The sequence below is a fragment of the Setaria viridis genome, chromosome 7, assembly GCF_005286985.2.
Source record: "Setaria viridis chromosome 7, Setaria_viridis_v4.0, whole genome shotgun sequence".
NCBI classification, from domain to species: Eukaryota; Viridiplantae; Streptophyta; class Magnoliopsida; order Poales; family Poaceae; genus Setaria; species Setaria viridis.
In genome coordinates this window covers 31,338,960-31,356,355 of record NC_048269.2, presented here as the reverse complement: position 1 = coordinate 31,356,355, position 17,396 = coordinate 31,338,960, and the positions used below count along the sequence as shown (strand labels likewise).

At 43.7% G+C, this 17,396-nt stretch overlaps 3 protein-coding genes across 3 annotated transcripts; all 3 read right to left on the bottom strand.

Annotated features, from left to right (window-relative positions):
* Window positions 1-4,618: 4,618 nt before the first annotated feature.
* LOC117864076 (ubiquitin-ribosomal protein eS31y fusion protein) lies at window positions 4,619-5,379 on the bottom strand. Its single transcript, XM_034748066.2, has one exon. It carries the CDS (start codon window positions 5,275-5,277, stop codon window positions 4,810-4,812), a length of 468 nt encoding a protein of 155 aa, XP_034603957.1. The 5' UTR covers window positions 5,278-5,379; the 3' UTR covers window positions 4,619-4,809.
* A 554-nt stretch (window positions 5,380-5,933) lies between these two features.
* On the bottom strand, window positions 5,934-9,754 carry LOC117864075 (protein MAEA homolog). Its single transcript, XM_034748065.2, has 7 exons — window positions 9,390-9,754; window positions 9,009-9,203; window positions 7,607-7,729; window positions 7,015-7,200; window positions 6,544-6,677; window positions 6,241-6,427; window positions 5,934-6,159 (listed from the first exon to the last, which is right to left on the bottom strand). The coding sequence occupies exons 1-7, from the start codon at window positions 9,675-9,677 to the stop codon at window positions 6,058-6,060; spliced, it is 1,215 nt and encodes a 404-aa protein (XP_034603956.1). The 5' UTR covers window positions 9,678-9,754; the 3' UTR covers window positions 5,934-6,057.
* A 1,474-nt stretch (window positions 9,755-11,228) lies between these two features.
* LOC117864127 (dihydrolipoyl dehydrogenase, mitochondrial) lies at window positions 11,229-14,847 on the bottom strand. The gene is made up of 2 exons (XM_034748142.2): window positions 14,511-14,847; window positions 11,229-12,848 (listed from the first exon to the last, which is right to left on the bottom strand). Exons 1-2 carry the CDS (start codon window positions 14,763-14,765, stop codon window positions 11,598-11,600), a joined length of 1,506 nt encoding a protein of 501 aa, XP_034604033.1. The 5' UTR covers window positions 14,766-14,847; the 3' UTR covers window positions 11,229-11,597.
* Window positions 14,848-17,396: the final 2,549 nt, after the last annotated feature.

Here is a 17,396-nt window from a genome sequence, read left to right as displayed (position 1 = left end):
TATCATTTGTTTTTTGCATAATTATTTGGCACGCATGTTGAGAGCTTGAGACAGAATTTATTCAGTTAGATTTCATTTCTTGTCCACCTGAAGGTTTGATATGATAGCAAGCAAAATGCTGTCGTTGCTGGTGATCTAGATCTTTGCAAATTCGCTAGAAATCAACTCCAGAACAAACCATAAAACACATTGAGATGATAAAATTAAATACCCAACTCCGGTGAACATATAGTTTCCAGAATCATACTGCAAGCTGTTTATTAAACTGCGTCATCAAAAGCAGACACCTCAAACATGATGATCCATTACAGCTGTACATGATTAACACATTCCATTGAGCTAAATCTGAGATAGAAATTGAAAGTTAGACAGTTTGGAAAAGGCGATGATCTCCACAAATTGTCTAGAAATCTTGACAAAAGTTAGGGACGGAATATTAATTTCATACTGGCACATTGTTTTAAAGTATTGTCGTTGCGGTGCAAAATAGTTGGTGAAGAAACCTGCTGAATCTGGCTATGGCAAGTTTCATCTTTCCATATCACGCTCATAATTGCGCATGTCTTTGGCAGGCCATTTGGCTGGTGGAGTTCCAGAAGGTTGAGAACAAGTCGACTACTGGTATTGATGAACGCGTCATCCAGATGATCAAAAGATGGTATGTTGGGGAGACACTTCTTGTTGGAAAGCCTGAGCATAAAGCGGCTATTGAAAAAGAACTGGTCAGCTTCAGCTCCCTTTCTCGCTTACACTTGTGCAATATATGCCAATGCATTCAAAATCTGCTGTCTATTTGGCAGGAAATACCCTGCCGCTGTGATGAAGCTGCGATGGAAGTGATGTGGGGCGTGGAAAACCTCTTGCATATTTTGGTGCCTAAGGGAGGAAGACCGTAAGCTTAGGAGCCAAGGACTACATATGTTCTTGCAAAGTCTTGATTATAACATCGAAAAAGAGCTGGTGAGCAAGTACTAATATCCAACTTGAAATGTTTCTGCTTAACTGCACAGTCATGTAAATTTATTCTCTGTTCGTTTGTTCCATAATTCATGAATATCGCCAAAGTTTACTCTGCGTTACTACCTGGAATGTCATCCTGACTGTATGTAAGCAACTATTCAATATTAAAAAAATCATCCATGCATCTCGTATCATTTTTATGGAAGTCTTCGCTGTCAATTTTTGAGCTTATGTCTTCATGTCCTTGTATCCAGGTTAATGGACAGATTGCAGAAACAGCCTGCTACATCTACCATTGTCTTAGGATTAACAAGGAGCTGCTCAAGTGCTTGCGTAAGGTTGATTATCCCCAGAAGGAAGGTATTGACACTCAGGGTTGGGATGCATTGAAATACGCGACAGCTGTTTTGATCATGTGTACGGATGAACCTTCATCCGGTCCTTGTCAGGTTACTTAATCATCTTGTAATCTTTTGCAATGTGGTTTTGCTACCATGTGCTGGAACTTCGTCATCTGAGTGGCAAACTGTGTTCGTTTCAGCTGTTTTCAGAGGAGGAACAGAAGATAAATGGTGGTAAAGGGAAACATAATGAGCTCATTAAGGATAATTTCATGATCGCCTACAAACAAGCGGTCGATGTCAACCAAACTAAAGTCGAAAAGCTTAAAGAGTTGGACGCTTTGGTGAAGGCGGCTCAAGAAAGGTCGGGAAGAGCTGGGAAGTTACAGGAGGAGCCGGATGAGTCAGAAAGCATTGCAAAGAAGAGGAAAAAGGTGGAGGCGTAAGATTAGTTGGGTGACTGTCGAAGTTTAGTGTTGATGCAGTTAACATGTGAAACTCAGGCTCTTGAGTCTTGACTATGCAAATGTAGCGGGGGTGACGATGGAGTAGAACTTGTGTTTTATTTCGGCCATTGCTCTGACACTAGTGTGGCAAGTAGTGGCTACTCGCATGGTACTTTCGGTTTAAGGGTTACTCCCTCCATCTATTTTTATAAGGCATAGTATAATTTAGCACGATCTTTCAAATAATACTTTGAACATTCATTTATCTTACATTATATTACTTATGATTATATAGTTATAATCATGGTAGAGAATATTTAATTACGAATCCAACCATATAAAGTTTATATTATAAAAATAAAAGACTAATAGTCAATTGTTGATCAAAAGTTGCAAAGTTTGAGTCTTGATATACGTGTGCGTCTTATAAATAAAAACGGAGGGAGTATTATATTACCGTGCAGAGATGGCTTCATTATTTTGTTCTTATTGCGCGCACTTTCTTACCGAAGACATGACGCCCATTTCTTCATTCTTGGAGCTCTGCCGAATCGGTTGTCACAGTAGGGGTTTTTCTCTTGAAAAAAAAAACTTCTGGTACCCAACTCATCAGTTGTTAAGCAATAACCCAAGTAACCAGCCAAATAGTGAGACGGACGGTCTAGCTTACACGTATGCTCTCATTTGCTTTACTCATTTCTCATTCCCTCGTGTTGCACCACTAGTGTATGAGGATTATATGATCAAATAAAAAGGGCATACATGCTGCCGTTCTTTTCCGTGACTTTGTTCTGATCAGAAATAGGCAGCGTTATGTCAATGCATACAAGTCTGTAGTACTTTCTACTCACTTCATTTCAAATTGTATATTGTTTTATTTTTTATAAGTTCATAGATATTTGTATGCATCTACACACGCTAAATATGCATAGTAAAAATTATACATCTAAAAAACTAAAATAACTTACAATTTAGGATGGAAACTGGAAGCAGTTTCGACATCAAGTTCCTAAAAAATGAGGAGACGACCATATATAACCCGAACATGTCTCGCGGTACAGTTCCAGTTGTACATTGCTAACACGAAACCAATACAACTAGCGTGTGCCGTCGTGGATCATTGTTTGCCCTTGGCCCATCCGGATGAATAATTGTGTCGGCCCATGGACAATCAGGCTCGACGGCCCACATAAGTGGTGTGGTTCCTTTTCTTTCAATCTTTCTTTCTTCTCGGTTGTTGATTTTCTTTTATTTTGCAGCAATTTTTATGCTTCCGAACTGTGATCTACGGACTTGAGATGGTCGTGGACTCGTGGAGTCACTCGCCATTTGTGCAGGAGGATCTAGGCGAGGTATTATCTGCTATGCTCATAAGATTTGAGCCGTCCATGTTGAATGTGCTAAAGGGCACAAGATCAAGCTCGGGCACTAGTGGTAAGTTTGCGGAACCGTTGCCGTCAAATGCTACTTTGGCCAAACAGACATCGGTATTCGGTAGCCCGAGAAATGACGTGAAAATGCTCCAGCCTGCTTCTGAAACGTTTTTACATCTACCGACCATTCCAAATAGCATTGCATACACTACTCAAATTTGTTTTTTCACCCAAAAACCACAAGGCCTGCTTAAGAACGTTATTTATCCGATTCTGGACGATTCACATCAACCTCCGTGAACATAACACCAATCCAGCATAATACAAGGAAAAACGACGTCTAAAGTATGCATCTGTTATTCCGATTCCGACAACCATGTAAGCTCAAAACTCACAGAATTTGAAACGCTCACAAACAATCATTCAAGCAATCAAAACTTGCCAGACAATGATTAACTTAGGAAAAGAATCAACAAGCAGCTAAAATAATTCTTTTTGTCAGTAGGACACCTCACAGTGGTAAGAAAATATAACCTATTTAAACTTCAACCATGAGGACCGACCTTCTAGCGATAACACTAGTTGATTTAATGTCCTTCATTAGCACACCACCATTAAACCATACTGGGGCATTTCATACAGCGAACCAAAACAGGCTAATAACCAACTTGCTTTCGAACCATGTTTGATTAAGCATGGAATGATTGCTTGAGGGAACCAAGGCAAATATTCGTACTACCCCCATTATCTGCAGAACCAAAAATGAATTTTACCATGTATACTATAAGATAGACCAAGGGCAACTGAATCAATGAACCGGTGGCAGGCAATCTTATGTTCAGAACCTGGTAGTGAGCGACTAAACAAGCATGCAAAGCCTCGTTGATCAGAAAATCAACTCAAATTAACTTAGTCACGACCACAGCACAATCAGCAATGATGTTAGGTGCTGATGAGTCAACAAATCCACATGACAAGTGAACATACTACAGCAAATATAGGCAAATCTGTAACTGAAGAAACACATACTCCCTCCGTTCCATCAAACTATAGGTTGTTTTGGCTTTCTTAGATTCGTAGACTTTGTTATGCACGTAGATATACCCAATGTCTAGACACATAATAATATCTATGCATCTAGAAAAGCCCAAACGACCTATAATTTGGGACAGAGGGAGTAGACAATTCTAGCCATTTCAGTGTTAACAGACCAGCAAGATATTTAGCATAATTACAAGGTATACCAACACTTAATCCAAAATCAAATGATACGACCAATTGATAAGCTAAAAGACACTCATAAAACGTTAATGACAGTCAAAAGAATTAGGCCAAGACGCATATGTAAATCAGGCCATTATAATCCTTATCAGCTGCCAGTTGCCATCCCAGCGCAATAATCAAGCGACCGCAAAACATAGGTAATCCGATCATGCAACAATACTGTAAGCGAGCCATGAATGGTAGCAAAATGACCAAGAAATATAATCAAGCAAGATAGAAAATGGAACCAAAATTAAACTCGCATCACATCAGCTCAGTAACAGGCGTTCCAAGAAGATAGATACTGCTACTCCATTTAAGTTTCAACCTCAGACAGATCTAAATGATATTCAATTCAGGTAACCAACAGCTCAATTCATGATAGGTAGGCGGGTAAAGCTAAGCAAAGCGATGCGAGCGAAGCGATTACGCCTTCTGGTTGTAGACGTAGGTGAGGCCGCACTTGCCGCAGTAGTGGCGGTCGAAGTGGTTGGCCATGAAGGTGCCCGCGCCGCAGTCGGCGTTGGGGCACTCCTTGCGGAGGCGGGTGACCTTGCCGGTGGCGTCGTCCACCTTGTAAAACTGCAGCACGGCGAGCTTCACCTTCTTGTGCTTGTGCTTGATCTTCTTGGGCTTGGTGTACGTCTTCTTCTTGCGCTTCTTGGCCCCACCGCGGAGGCGGAGCACCAGGTGGAGCGTGGACTCCTTCTGGATGTTGTAGTCGGCGAGCGTGCGGCCGTCCTCGAGCTGCTTGCCGGCGAAGATGAGCCGCTGCTGGTCCGGCGGGATGCCCTCCTTGTCCTGGATCTTGGCCTTCACGTTGTCGATGGTGTCCGAGGACTCCACCTCCAACGTGATGGTCTTCCCCGTCAGGGTCTTCACGAAGATCTGCATCTTGGCGAGGGTGGGGGTCGCCTCCGCGCAGCGGCGGCGGCGACGGCTGGGTAGGGTTTGGCGCGGCGGGGTGGGGATGGAGGCTAGGGTTTCTGGGGCCGCGGCGGCGTTCGCCTATATAGAGGAGGCAGAGGGTGTGAGCTGTTGGATCTAGGGGTTTGGGGATCGGACGGCTGGATCTTGCAGATGTTGGGGTGGGCTGGGCTGGTTTGCTTCTTCTCCTGCGGCCCATGGGTAACGAATGGGCTGCTTGGATGGAAGGCGCTTGGGCGGTTTCCGTCTTCGCTGCTCTAATGCAGCAGCAGGACTCGGCTCGGTTAGAAAATGAATTAGACGTGAGACGTGACCACAAACAACTAGCACTGGTCATTTCTCATATGTTCAAGTTGTTTTCTCCAGATATTTTTTAAAAAAAAGTGCAACCAGCGATTAGCCTGCTTTGCAATTGCCAGCATATGTTACCCAAGCTATTTGCAGCTGTATTACTTCTGTTCAACATGGAAAGAGACTTCATGTTCAGTACTACATGATGATAATCCTCATTTTGATTTTGTCTGAAGCTTCCCAGTTCAAAACATGAAGTGCTGGGCCATTTTTGGCAGGCGTTGAAGCATAAAACGGCAGGTTCACAGAAGCAACAATCGAGAGAGAAAAGGTGGTTCCAACTTCCAACCAGTTTAACTTTGCAGGTTAACTCAATTAACTTAACATGGTGCAGAATGCGATGACCATTCTATGTACATTCACTCAGACTCCCAGGTCACACAAATCTGTTCACGATTACGAGATGAAGGCCCTCACACACTCAGAGAAGTCGCAAACCTCTCCTGTCCTGGGGCATGTGATCTTGCCATCGTTTTTCTTCGCCATCTCTTGAAGAGCCTGTGACAGGTTTCAAAAATGAAGTAAGCTAAGATTGCTTCAACCGACACAACAGAAGTAACAGCACAGCTGACAGCATACCTTCTCACTGTACACATAGCCGTTTGGCAGAACCCGTGGCGGGTTCTCTGTGTCCATGAGCTCCTTGGTGATGTAGCAGACGAGCTTTGAGTGGTGCTGCTTGGAGAAGGGCAGGGGCTCGGCTAGTTTCCTGAAGCCCTCCAGGGACAAGGGGTCTTCTTTGGGGCAGCTACCCTCTGAGCATAATCTTTAGATGGTCAAGGACAACAAAATACAAGATACCATAACCACCATAATGCTAGCAATCTATATTTTAGCAGTGAAAGACTGAAGAGAAAAGTAACATAATCATGTGAGGGATACGGGGTCTTGAGAGCTGTCAGGCCTGCTTGCAAGTATATGTTCAACAATGGCTCTAGTGTCATGCCGTACAACTTGCAAAAATCTTGCTTGAACATGTCAACAAGAAAGTCCCAGCGGTCTTGCTCAAACAATATCTGCAAGTAAAAAACAGCATCAGGTAGCAAAATCTTTGTACTGCAGCTGCAGTACTCCACCTGGAGTTGATTCCAGATAAATGATGAACCAATCGTGACACAGTACAAGCAACAAGTAGACTCCAGGCATGTACAATTCACAGTCCATGCTCAAGCCAGGAAACAAGATTTGGTGTGGTTAATATGTTATATTCAAGAGAAGACTGTATTTGAAACCCAGTTCAAGTCAACTGTCAGCTATAAACCAAGGATGCCATAAGGAACCAGGACATCAGCTGTTGACTCATTCGTGACACCGTGGCATATCATAACTGAGAACGGAGAACATGTTGCTAACCTTGTAAGGAGCACAATTCGTATTGCTTCTAAAAACCAATGTTGCTGTAACACGCTGCAATTCTTTCATGTGAATAGACCCCCAGGGAGCAAGGTATTTTCGAGCATATGCTATAGCCTGTATGCAATTCTTAGCCTTGACAAATTCCACAAACTCTTGAAGCCTCAGTAAAAACTCGAGCTTACTCTGCAGGCAACATAACATGAGTCAATAATTTAATAGAACAAAGGAAAGCATCGAGATAAATACATAAAGAAGATATATTCCACTAATTAACTAGTAAGATTAGGTTTCTTTGGAAAACAATAACAGGAAAAAAAACAGCAGTCTTAAAGCCATCTGTCATTTCAAATGTTGAAATCAATTTATCCATCATGAAGTAATGAAACAATTACAGAAATGTGAAATTCAACAAGTAAATGAATTAATATGTCTAATGAAATGTCAGAAAATATTACTGGAGTAAGATTAATGGTATCACCGCAAACAGCCATTTTTCAGTGTTCTATTGTACGCACAGATTCATTATCTAATGTCACCACTATGCTGATTAATGCAAGTCAAAAATAAAGTGTCAAAAGGTCAAGCAAACCTTTGATTTCTTTAATCGAGACTTGTTTTCTGCACACCAAGCTAAAGCAGGAGCAACCTCATTGTTCTGAAGAGAATCAATTACTCTTTTTGCATCCAGGAAGACATCAATATCAACGAGGTCCTGCATATCAACAGTTGCCAGGTTAGGTGGACAGCACGATATAAATGCAAAGTGCAACCGTAAGATAAAACAAAACAATTTATGCTATTCCATGTCACAGGCGCTAAAGTAAATCAACTATTAAACGAATAAAGCAGGAGGAAACCAGACACCACAATATGACAGAACAGTATAAACAAATATGATATAATTTCTTTGAAATACAATATCAGAGGCCATAGAAGTCACTGGTGGGATCAGTAGCCAACGTAATCTCCTTTGCTAGGAGGGATGCCATGACATGCATAATACGTAGCATAAAAGAACATCTGGAACTGAATCATAAAGTCAATCAAAACATGGCTGAGGCAAGGACCTTTAGCAAGAATCAGCTCCAACACAAATATACAATGGCGGATGGGCATCATAGTAGATGAGGCTTTGGGAAGGAGGCAAGTAGGAAATTCAAATCATTATATTTAAGCTTTCGGAAATGTGATAAAGGCTTTTAACAGATATTTCTTCTTTAAAAGATTGCTCAAACAACAACCACACCTGGTTCTCCATCCTTACCCCTTGGGAAGTAAGACAAGCCACAGGTATTGGGCATCCGTTATTTTGATAGCCAAGGCCAAATTATGGAAACGAGTAACATATCCAGCGCCGGTTGCCACGGCACCTTTGCAAAGTAGTAGGTGCATTTGATATCCCCGTGTCGCTGTCCTGTTTCCTGAATTACAGCCTGGTAATTATTGTCGTGTTCCCTTTGTCTGTCCCGACCTTACGCTTGGACTGTCGTCACATGTACTTTTCATGAATATGTGCTAGCAGGCGGAACTACTGGTGATCAGGCCATGCATGCACGCTTGCATATTTTGTATGCTTTTGTGCATGCCTATGACACACAACTTCGAGAGTGGAAAAGTGTCACCTCCACGGCTCACAAAGGGGGCACATTAGTGCAATGTTTGCAATGCACATTGTCAGACGCATAACAAGCTATGCATAAGCTACCATATTGAGACGAACAATGCATAAAAGCTTCCGAAGTTTAATCTCCTTTCATGCTTAATGTTCCAAAAAACAAAAGCCTCAATGGCATAGATTGCATACGAGGCAATAGGCCACCTTGATTAACAAGGCACTGGCATCCTCTACTAGTTGCTAAACTAGAAAACTATACATCAAAAACTCTCATGTCCTCTTGATCCTAGATTTCCCCATCAACATTCTAACATTCACAAAAACACACATCAACAAAGTAAAAAATTCTTCCTGCGAACTGCAGCCATTCTTATACCTGAATACCAGAAGTCTCCGCGAGCTTGGTGGCGGAGTCATAGTAGGACATCCGAAGCATGTAATCGACCAGGATCCGCTTCAGCCGCATGTCCTCCCACTCGGCGTCCTCGCCGGTGCTGGCGGACGCCAGCCGGTCCAGACGCGCCCGGCACCTCTGCACCTGCACCTCCTCCGCGCGCGCACCCTCCTCCATCTGGAAGGCATAAAAATCCCAACACGTCGCTCAGGAATCATCACAAATACACGATTTTCTTCAGTGCAATCCAGACACAGGAACCGGTGAATCAAAACCCTAAGATCTTCTCCAGGCCATGTAGGATTCGATTCGGCGAGGTACAGACTACAGAGAGGATGCGGGGGTGGGATTGGGGGGCAGTACCTTGCGCTTGAGGCCGTGGAGGCGGGAGACGAGGGAGGTGAGGTGGTCAACGGCGGCGGCGCTGCTCTCGGCGGGGGCGGCTGAGGCGGAGGAGAGGGCGGCGGCGATCTCCTTCTCGGCGAGGCGGTTGTTGGAGCGGACGGTGGACCGGAGGGCCTCCAGGGGCACGCGCACCAGCTGGTGCTCCAGCCGCACAGACTCCGCCGCGCGCGTCTGCCGCCCCGCCGCCGCCGACGGTGTCGGCGGCGTGGGTGGCGCCGGCGATGGCGTGTCGATGGCCATCTCCATCGCCTCGTTCCTCTTTTCTGGGTCCTAGAGAGGAAGAGGGGGGACAGAGGGGAGAGAGTTGTGGATGGATGGGGAAGAGAAGGTGAAGAGGAAGTGTTTTTTCGATGCACTGATGCTTGTTGTGTAGGGTTCGCCCGTCTTGATCCTGGCTAGAGAATAGAGATTGGTGATTTCGGTCTTGATAATTCCAACTTTGTATTTAGCAGTATTTTTTAGCAAGTACTTCATATTTTTACAATACAAGAAACTTTTATAACTTGTAGCGAATTATTATAGTAAAAAATAACGGTCAAAATACAGCGCCAAAATTAAATGATTTGAAAGATATACGAAGCTGGCGATTTTAGTAAAAAGTTGAATTGCTGAAATTACTCTGTTCCAAATCGAGCCTATGTTCACAGTTAGAATCAGGACAGGTTATAGATTCGTAATTCCATAACTTCTTTTGTGTTTCAAAGTGATAAGAAACCTTTTTGAACACATTTTGTGTTGTTTGAAGGGCATCCCATGTGACGAGGCCCAAAACGACTTAGGAGGTGTTTCAATACTAGGTGCTAAACTTTAGCAGTGTCACGTCGGATGTTTGGATGCTAATTAGAAGGACTAAATATGAGCTAATTATAAAACTAATTGCAGAATCCCGGGCTAATTCGCGAGATGAATCTATTAAGCCTAATTAATCTATCATTAGCAAATAGTTATTGTAGTACCATATTATCAAATCATGGACTAATTAGGCTTAATACATTCGTCTCGCAAATTAGACTCCATCTAAGCAATAAGTTTTTGTAATTAACCTATATTTAATATTTCTAATTAGTATCAAACATCCGATGTGATAGGTACTAAATTTTAGCGGGAATCAAACAGACCCTTACAAAACCAACCCAATAAAAAATATCTCAATCCAAACCCAGCCAAGCCCTTGTTTAGTTCACCCCCAACTCCCTACTTTGGCACTATGCAAAAAGAAGATTCTCAATCACATCAAACTTGCGGTACATGCATGGAGTACTAAATGTAGATGAAATTAAAAACTAATTGCACAGTTTTGTTGTACTTTGCGAGACGAATCTTTTGAGCCTAATTAGTCAATATTTGGACAATAATTCACAAATACAAACAAAACGCTACATTGTGCTACAGTGCTGTAACAGTAATTTGGCACCTCCAAACTTTGGCAACTAAACAAGGCCCAACACAACTGCAGTCATGCTAGTGAGTAGGTTGCCCGGTTTAGCTTTGGTCATACCTTGCTTTAGGAAGATTGAAGTACACGTGACAATGTTACGTCAATCTCGCTTTCGTGCTGTCCTCTCTTATCCTCACACACAGTTTGCTGGAAGCAAGCATTAAAAGCATAACAGGAATCTCAGAGACTCAGGGATCAGCAAAATATAAATTGCAAGTAACCAAATGATTTCCCTCATAAACAATCGTTAGGCCAACATCAGCTGATTCTTGAGTTATGAAGGCAGGAATACAGGGGAAATTGCCACTTGATCACATCCATCCGCTCACACATGACATTTGGAGAATCAAAGAGTGCAGTGGATGAAAGGCATAAACCCACTGCGAAAGGGTATACCACCATGTTATTCTTCTCCCAGGTATCAACAGAAATGAAACCTAGTCTATGGTGTACAAGCCACACCAGTTTTGGGCGAACTAGTGCAGGAGCAACAAAGAAGAGAGCTGCAGTTTTGAAACATTATTTGGGAGTAGGGGAAAATACAGCAGCAACGAAGGAAGAGAATTTGACAGCGTAGACTATATTCTGCAGCAAGGGAGACAATTCACAGTTTCCCGAGGAAAAAAAAAGGGCAAAGGTAGATGTTCCAAGACCACATCCATACAAAATTATTCCAAAATCTCAGGAAGCATTCTGAGCTCAGCTTGCAGTTGAAATCGTCTCTGGAATCAGATGTGGATTGCCTTCGTGTAAGTCTGAAGGCAAGCTTCCTTCAGGGCCTCACTCACCGTAGGATGAGCATGACATGTACGGGCGATGTCCTCGCTTGACGCTCCATACTGAAGTGCAAGCACAGCCTCATGGATGATCTCACCGGCATTGGGGGCCATGATGTGCACGCCGAGGACTCTGTCAGTTTCCTTCTCAGCCACCACCTTCACCAACCCTTCAGCATCGTCAATCGCCTTTGCACGGCTGTTTGCCATGAGAGGGAACTTCCCTACCTGGTAGGCAATTCCTGATGCCTTCACTTGTTCCTCCGTCTTGCCAACAGAGGCCACCTCAGGGTGTGTATACACCACACCTGGTACAGTATCATAATCTACATGACCCTCCTTTCCAGCGATAAACTCAACGCATGCTACCCCATCTTCTTCCGCTTTGTGTGCAAGCATGGGTCCAGGAATTGCGTCACCAATCGCATATACCCCATTAACATTTGTCATAAAGCGCTTGTCAACAAGGATTCTTCCACCCTTGTCCATCTCGACACCGATGGTGTCCAACCCAAGACCAGCAGTGTATGGAGTTCTGCCAGCAGATACCAGGACAATATCAGCATCAAGCACACTCTGCTCTCCACCAGCTGCAGGCTCCACAGTTAACTTAACACCGCTCCCAGAAGTATCAACCCCAACTACCTTTGTCTTGAGCATGAACTTCATTTTTTGCTTCTCCAACATACGCTGGAACTGCTTCCGAATCTCTCCATCCATTGATGGGACAATCTCAGGAGCAAATTCTACAACAGTAACCTCAGACCCTAGCCTGTTCCAAACAGAACCCATTTCTAAACCTATGTATCCAGCTCCAATAACCACCAACTTCTTTGGTATTTCTTGAAGGGCAAGAGCACCAGTAGATGATACAATCTTTTTCTCATCTATAGTAACTCCAGGGAGCGATTTCACATCTGAGCCAGTAGCAATGATTATGTTCTTTCCTTTGACAGTAGTGCTCCCGCCATCAATCAAATCCACAGATACCTCAGAAGGGGAAACAAACTTCCCAAATCCTTTCACGTAGTCAACTTTGTTCTTCTTGAACAGCCCTTCAATACCTTTTGTAAGACCAGCAACAGCCTTGTCTTTCTGCGACATCATGGCAGGCAGATCTATTTCCAGATTAGAAAACTTTACACCATGGTGCGCAAAAGAACTCTTTGCCTCATGGTACATGTGTGACGAATGAAGAAGAGCCTGCAATTTTCAATTGCATGAACTAGCATTGTTAATTAAGCAACAGAAATTTGACTATTCTAGCTGCAATGAAGCACTTAGGGGAAATATTACTCAATGCAATGAAGGTTACTGAGTTCCACAATTATGGAAATAAAATAAACAGGCATCTGCTGATGTTTAGATCACAAAGAAGCCCAGATACTTGAGCTTCAATTGCTACAGCCAGCCAAAATGTGCGCTTATAGTTTCACATGACAGTGCAAACAAATCAGCCAAGTCATAAATCGGTAATTCAGCAGAATTTGCAGCATCATGTTTTCAAGCAACCACCTCTAAGAATATTTACAGACTTACCTACATGGTTTCATCAGGTTTACAATTTCAGATGTGTGAACGCATGGAAACACGAGAAAAAACACCAGAATGTAAATCAGTAAAGTTATTCGGAATGATGAGCACCCAAATCAAACTTCAAAAGGTAGCTTGAGCGAAAATCTACTCCCATCACAGAAAAAGCGAGAAGAATAACAAAGAATCAGATGAGAAACTAAAACCACAAAGCTATCAAGGACTCAAGGCACTTGAGTTCAGCATCTAGCTTCGCCTCTGGGAAATTGTAAATTGCAGTTAGCATTTTGTTTTCCCACCCAATATGTAGAGAGGGGTTATGAATGTGTGGCATTTCATTGGATAAATGTAATAGCACTGGAAATCAACTATTTAAGCTGATTATTCCACTTAGGTTCATTTGGACACACAAAATAAAATAAAAGAAGAGAAAACTTCAAGATTTGTACTAGATCAGGTCAGTTGAAGCAACCCTAATTGCCCCACTCTGGGGTAAAGAAACAAATAGCTATTGACAAACCCTCCAACAACATGCTCAAAGGTAACCATCCACAAATAAATTAGAGCTAGATCATTGGACAGTGAAGATATACTTAAAAAGCACAGTAACAGCACAAGTGTAGAATAAACTACGAAATAAGTGAACTCAAATTACTTGTAAGATATTCGCAGTAGGGAAAAAAAACCATTCCTCTGTAATGATCAAGTAATTTCTGCAATATATAGTTGCAAACACCTGGAGTTGTCACACAATAATTCCATTCCAGATGTCAAAAGGCTCCACAATTTTCCCCTTTGTTGGATATGTTACTCAAATTCCGATCCGCAGAAAAGAACTCGAACCTGCTTCTAATGCATTTACTCTCCATGAACAATTGAATATTTCAATCACATGGCGTGGTTCCTATTACAGATTGAGATCCAAATGATGCATCATGTCACAACCAAATTGAAGGGAGAAGTCAAAAAATTACATCCTGACCATCGCATTTTCCGCAATCAATTGTGCAATCCATCGGCAAACAGCACATCCTAGTCAAGCAACATAGCAACGATGACAAAGCAAACCATCCGAACATAAACGTCTGTCAATTAAAACTAACCACTACGGACCAAGCATAGCATTCAAAAGAAACACAAAATTAACTCCCCGCAAAGCCGGCTAAATTAAAGTAACAACCCACAAATGCAAACCCTAGCGCCCAAATCGACGCACGAGCAAGCATGGATCGATCTAGAAGCTTCGAGCATCGCAAGTCGCAACAGCAACGCGCCCACCAACCAACCAGATCGCTCACGGAGAGGGGGACGGGATGAGGAGTGCGGTAGTACCTTGGAGGGGATGCAGCCGACGTTGAGGCAGGTGCCACCCAGGGTGCCCCTCTTCTCGATGCAGGTGGTCTTGAGCCCCATCTGCGCCGCCTTGATTGCCGCCACGTACCCGCCAGGCCCGCCGCCGATCACCACCACGTCGCTCTCCTCCCCCGACGCCGCGTACGCCCTGAGCGCCGACGCCCAGGCCGCCGCCTGCGGCCGCCGCAGCAAGGCATCTGCCGCCCGCCTCCTCGCCAGGCTCGCCATCGCCATCTCGCGGGGTCCTCGCTTCGATTTTTTTTCCTCACTATTATTCGGGTGTCTCGTTTGGCTTCTGACCTTTTGCGCAAGAAAGAAGGGGACAGAGTTGTAAATACGAGTTAAACAGGAGATTAGAGAATGGAAGGGCTGCCCCGCTGCCCCTAGTTCTAGAACGGAAAACGCTAGTGCACGACCGACGGCGTGTAAGCCCACGCGCGTTTCCTAACCGCGCGTAAAATTGATCACGTGCGCCACGGAGCCTTCGAAAGGTCATAATTAGGGCCTTTGGTAGGGCTCCAAAAACGGCTCCTATAGCCGTTTTTATCGGAGCCAAAACCAAAAGGATAAAAATGAAATAGCTTCTCGCGAGAAGCTACTTGGAGCCGGAGCTGTTTTTCAACGTGGGGGGCGGAGCCAATACTTTTAGCTCCAGCGGCTCCCTCCCGCACGCCCAGGCAAGCGGATATGAAACTGCCCACCAAGTTAGTCATTATTATGCTCAAAATGCCACCGCAACAGAACGCCGCCTCTTCTGTTCCGCGCCGCACACACCCCTTTCTTTCCTCGCCTCGCGTCACCTCAGCAGTGACGGCGGCGCCATGACCCAAGGCCGGCGCCCAACGGCGGCACGCAGGGAAGGTCCTCCGGGTAAGGAAACCAGTGGATCGAGCCTTGTTGACCTCGATCTGGGGGTTAGGGGCGGCGGAGGCGCCGCATCTAGGCCGGATGCGGCCCTTCCCAGACCGACGGCGGCCGGCCAACGGCGAGCGCAGCAGGAGCGGCGTCGGGGTACCCAAGGGCCGGGCGGCGACGGGGAGCTGGTCCCCCGGCGACGGGGAGCTGGGCGGTGACGGGGAGCTAAGCGGTGGGGAGCTGAGCGGCGACAGGCAGAAGAGCGACGGGGAGAAAAGGTGGAGGAAAAAAAAGAAAAAAAAGGAAAGAGGAGTCCCTTTTCATTTTTTTTAATTCAAATGCAATTAAATTATAAACTAATATTAAACATTCAATTCATTTATTAAAAAATATATATATCCAAGGGCATATAGGACATTTGACCTCTTACATCCGTTACTAAAAATACTGGAGAAGTCGTTTTGCCAAACACTTTCCAAAACGGCTCCATCTACACCAGAGAAGCCGCTCCACCAGAGGAGCCAGAGCCATTTTAGGAGGAGCCGGAGCCCTGCCAAACTGGTCCTTAGTTGGCCACGCAAGAGAGGCCATGGATATGGATAGGACGGATTTTTATTTTTATTTTCACATCTTTAAAAATGTGACAACTTTCTTATGGATTGTCCATTTTCAATTCCGATCGCACCACTATCTTCCTCACACTAAGATCTTCAAAACTAGGTCCATGATGCATATATTTTGAAATAGTTTCCATGCAGTAGCAAATCCATGATGCATATATTTCGAAATAGTTTTCATGCAGTACCAACTTATGTGTACCAACTTATGTGAAATGTATATTAAGCGTGTAGTGACTTATGTGTAAACCTACCAACAAATATATATATATATATATATATATATATATATATATAGATTGCTTCTGGAACATTTATTATATGACATTATTATATGTACGAAGTGTTGCCGAATTGTATTACATAAGTTCCTGAATTGTCTCTACATAAATTTGTTACTCACAAGCAGACATGTTTCTACATAGTTCTTATATAAGTTTGATACATCGCCTCTACATGAAGCTATTACGCTGTATCTATGAAAGTTATCTCTTGATCTGTACATAAATTTTCATACCTAAGTTGTTATGTAATTGTACATAAGTTGCTACGTACAATCAATATAAGTTGCCTGTTACATAAAATGCTTCAAAACATGTCGAATGTAGATCTTATTTTGTAGATCTCGATGTAAGAAACACAATGCTGCAAATGGATTTAAAAACGGTCATTTCATGTGAGAGTTACGAGCGGTCAAAGAAAATAAATCAAAATGTCCTGGATGATATTACCCATGATGTAGTTAGGAAGTGACATGTGTTTCTTTCAGACCATCTTCCCATGGAGAAGCACCTGATTGGTTGCTGGACAGTTAAAATACATGGCAGAAGTTCATAGAAAGTCACGCGATTGTTTGTCCCCGCTTGAGAAAACTGGCGGCCACATTGATACCAATCAAGCCCAACGACTTCAACTCGGCAATTTGAGTCAGCAGGTCATCAATTTCAGGAGTGTCCTCGGGCTCGCTCACCCAATTATCCGCATGCTTTAGAGCGTGACTAGTGACCACTAGCAAGACAGGATCATGATTTCCAACATAAAAACATCTTTTCTTCCGGTCGCCATGAGAGTCAGGCAAGTCATACTCAAGATAAGCACTTGAGTTTCTCAGATGAAACCCAGCCCCTCCAAAAACTTCCGTCCTAGTTGCACTGGGCTGCAGCTTACAGCGAAACAACTTTCTAAAAAGATCAAGACTAGGAGGGACACCTAGAGACACCTCGCATAAGTGTACAAAGATAGCCATATGAAGCACACCATTGGGATTCAACTGAACTAACTGAAGATTGTAGTACCCGAGAATACCTTTGAAGAAGTCGGAGGTGGGCACTGTCAGTCCTCTCTCGACGAAATGTGCAAGCACGACCGTTTCCTTTGGGTGCTCCTCAAACTG

What these genes read in the sequence shown, in the direction of transcription:
- LOC117864075 (XM_034748065.2), bottom strand. Translation starts at nt 9,677, where the DNA reads ATGGAGATGGCCATCGACACGCCATCGCCGGCGCCACCCACGCCGCCG. An exon ending in CGAATTGTGCTCCTTACAAG is followed by an intron (nt 6,678 to 7,014) that starts GTTAGCAACATG and finishes TTTTACTTGCAG; the next exon opens with ATATTGTTTGAGCAAGACCG. An exon ending in CTGACAGCTCTCAAGACCCC is followed by an intron (nt 6,428 to 6,543) that starts GTATCCCTCACA and finishes GACCATCTAAAG; the next exon opens with ATTATGCTCAGAGGGTAGCT.
- LOC117864076 (XM_034748066.2), bottom strand. Translation starts at nt 5,277, where the DNA reads ATGCAGATCTTCGTGAAGACCCTGACGGGGAAGACCATCACGTTGGAG.
- LOC117864127 (XM_034748142.2), bottom strand. Translation starts at nt 14,765, where the DNA reads ATGGCGATGGCGAGCCTGGCGAGGAGGCGGGCGGCAGATGCCTTGCTG. An exon ending in TCGGCTGCATCCCCTCCAAG is followed by an intron (nt 12,849 to 14,510) that starts GTACTACCGCAC and finishes TGAAAATTGCAG; the next exon opens with GCTCTTCTTCATTCGTCACA.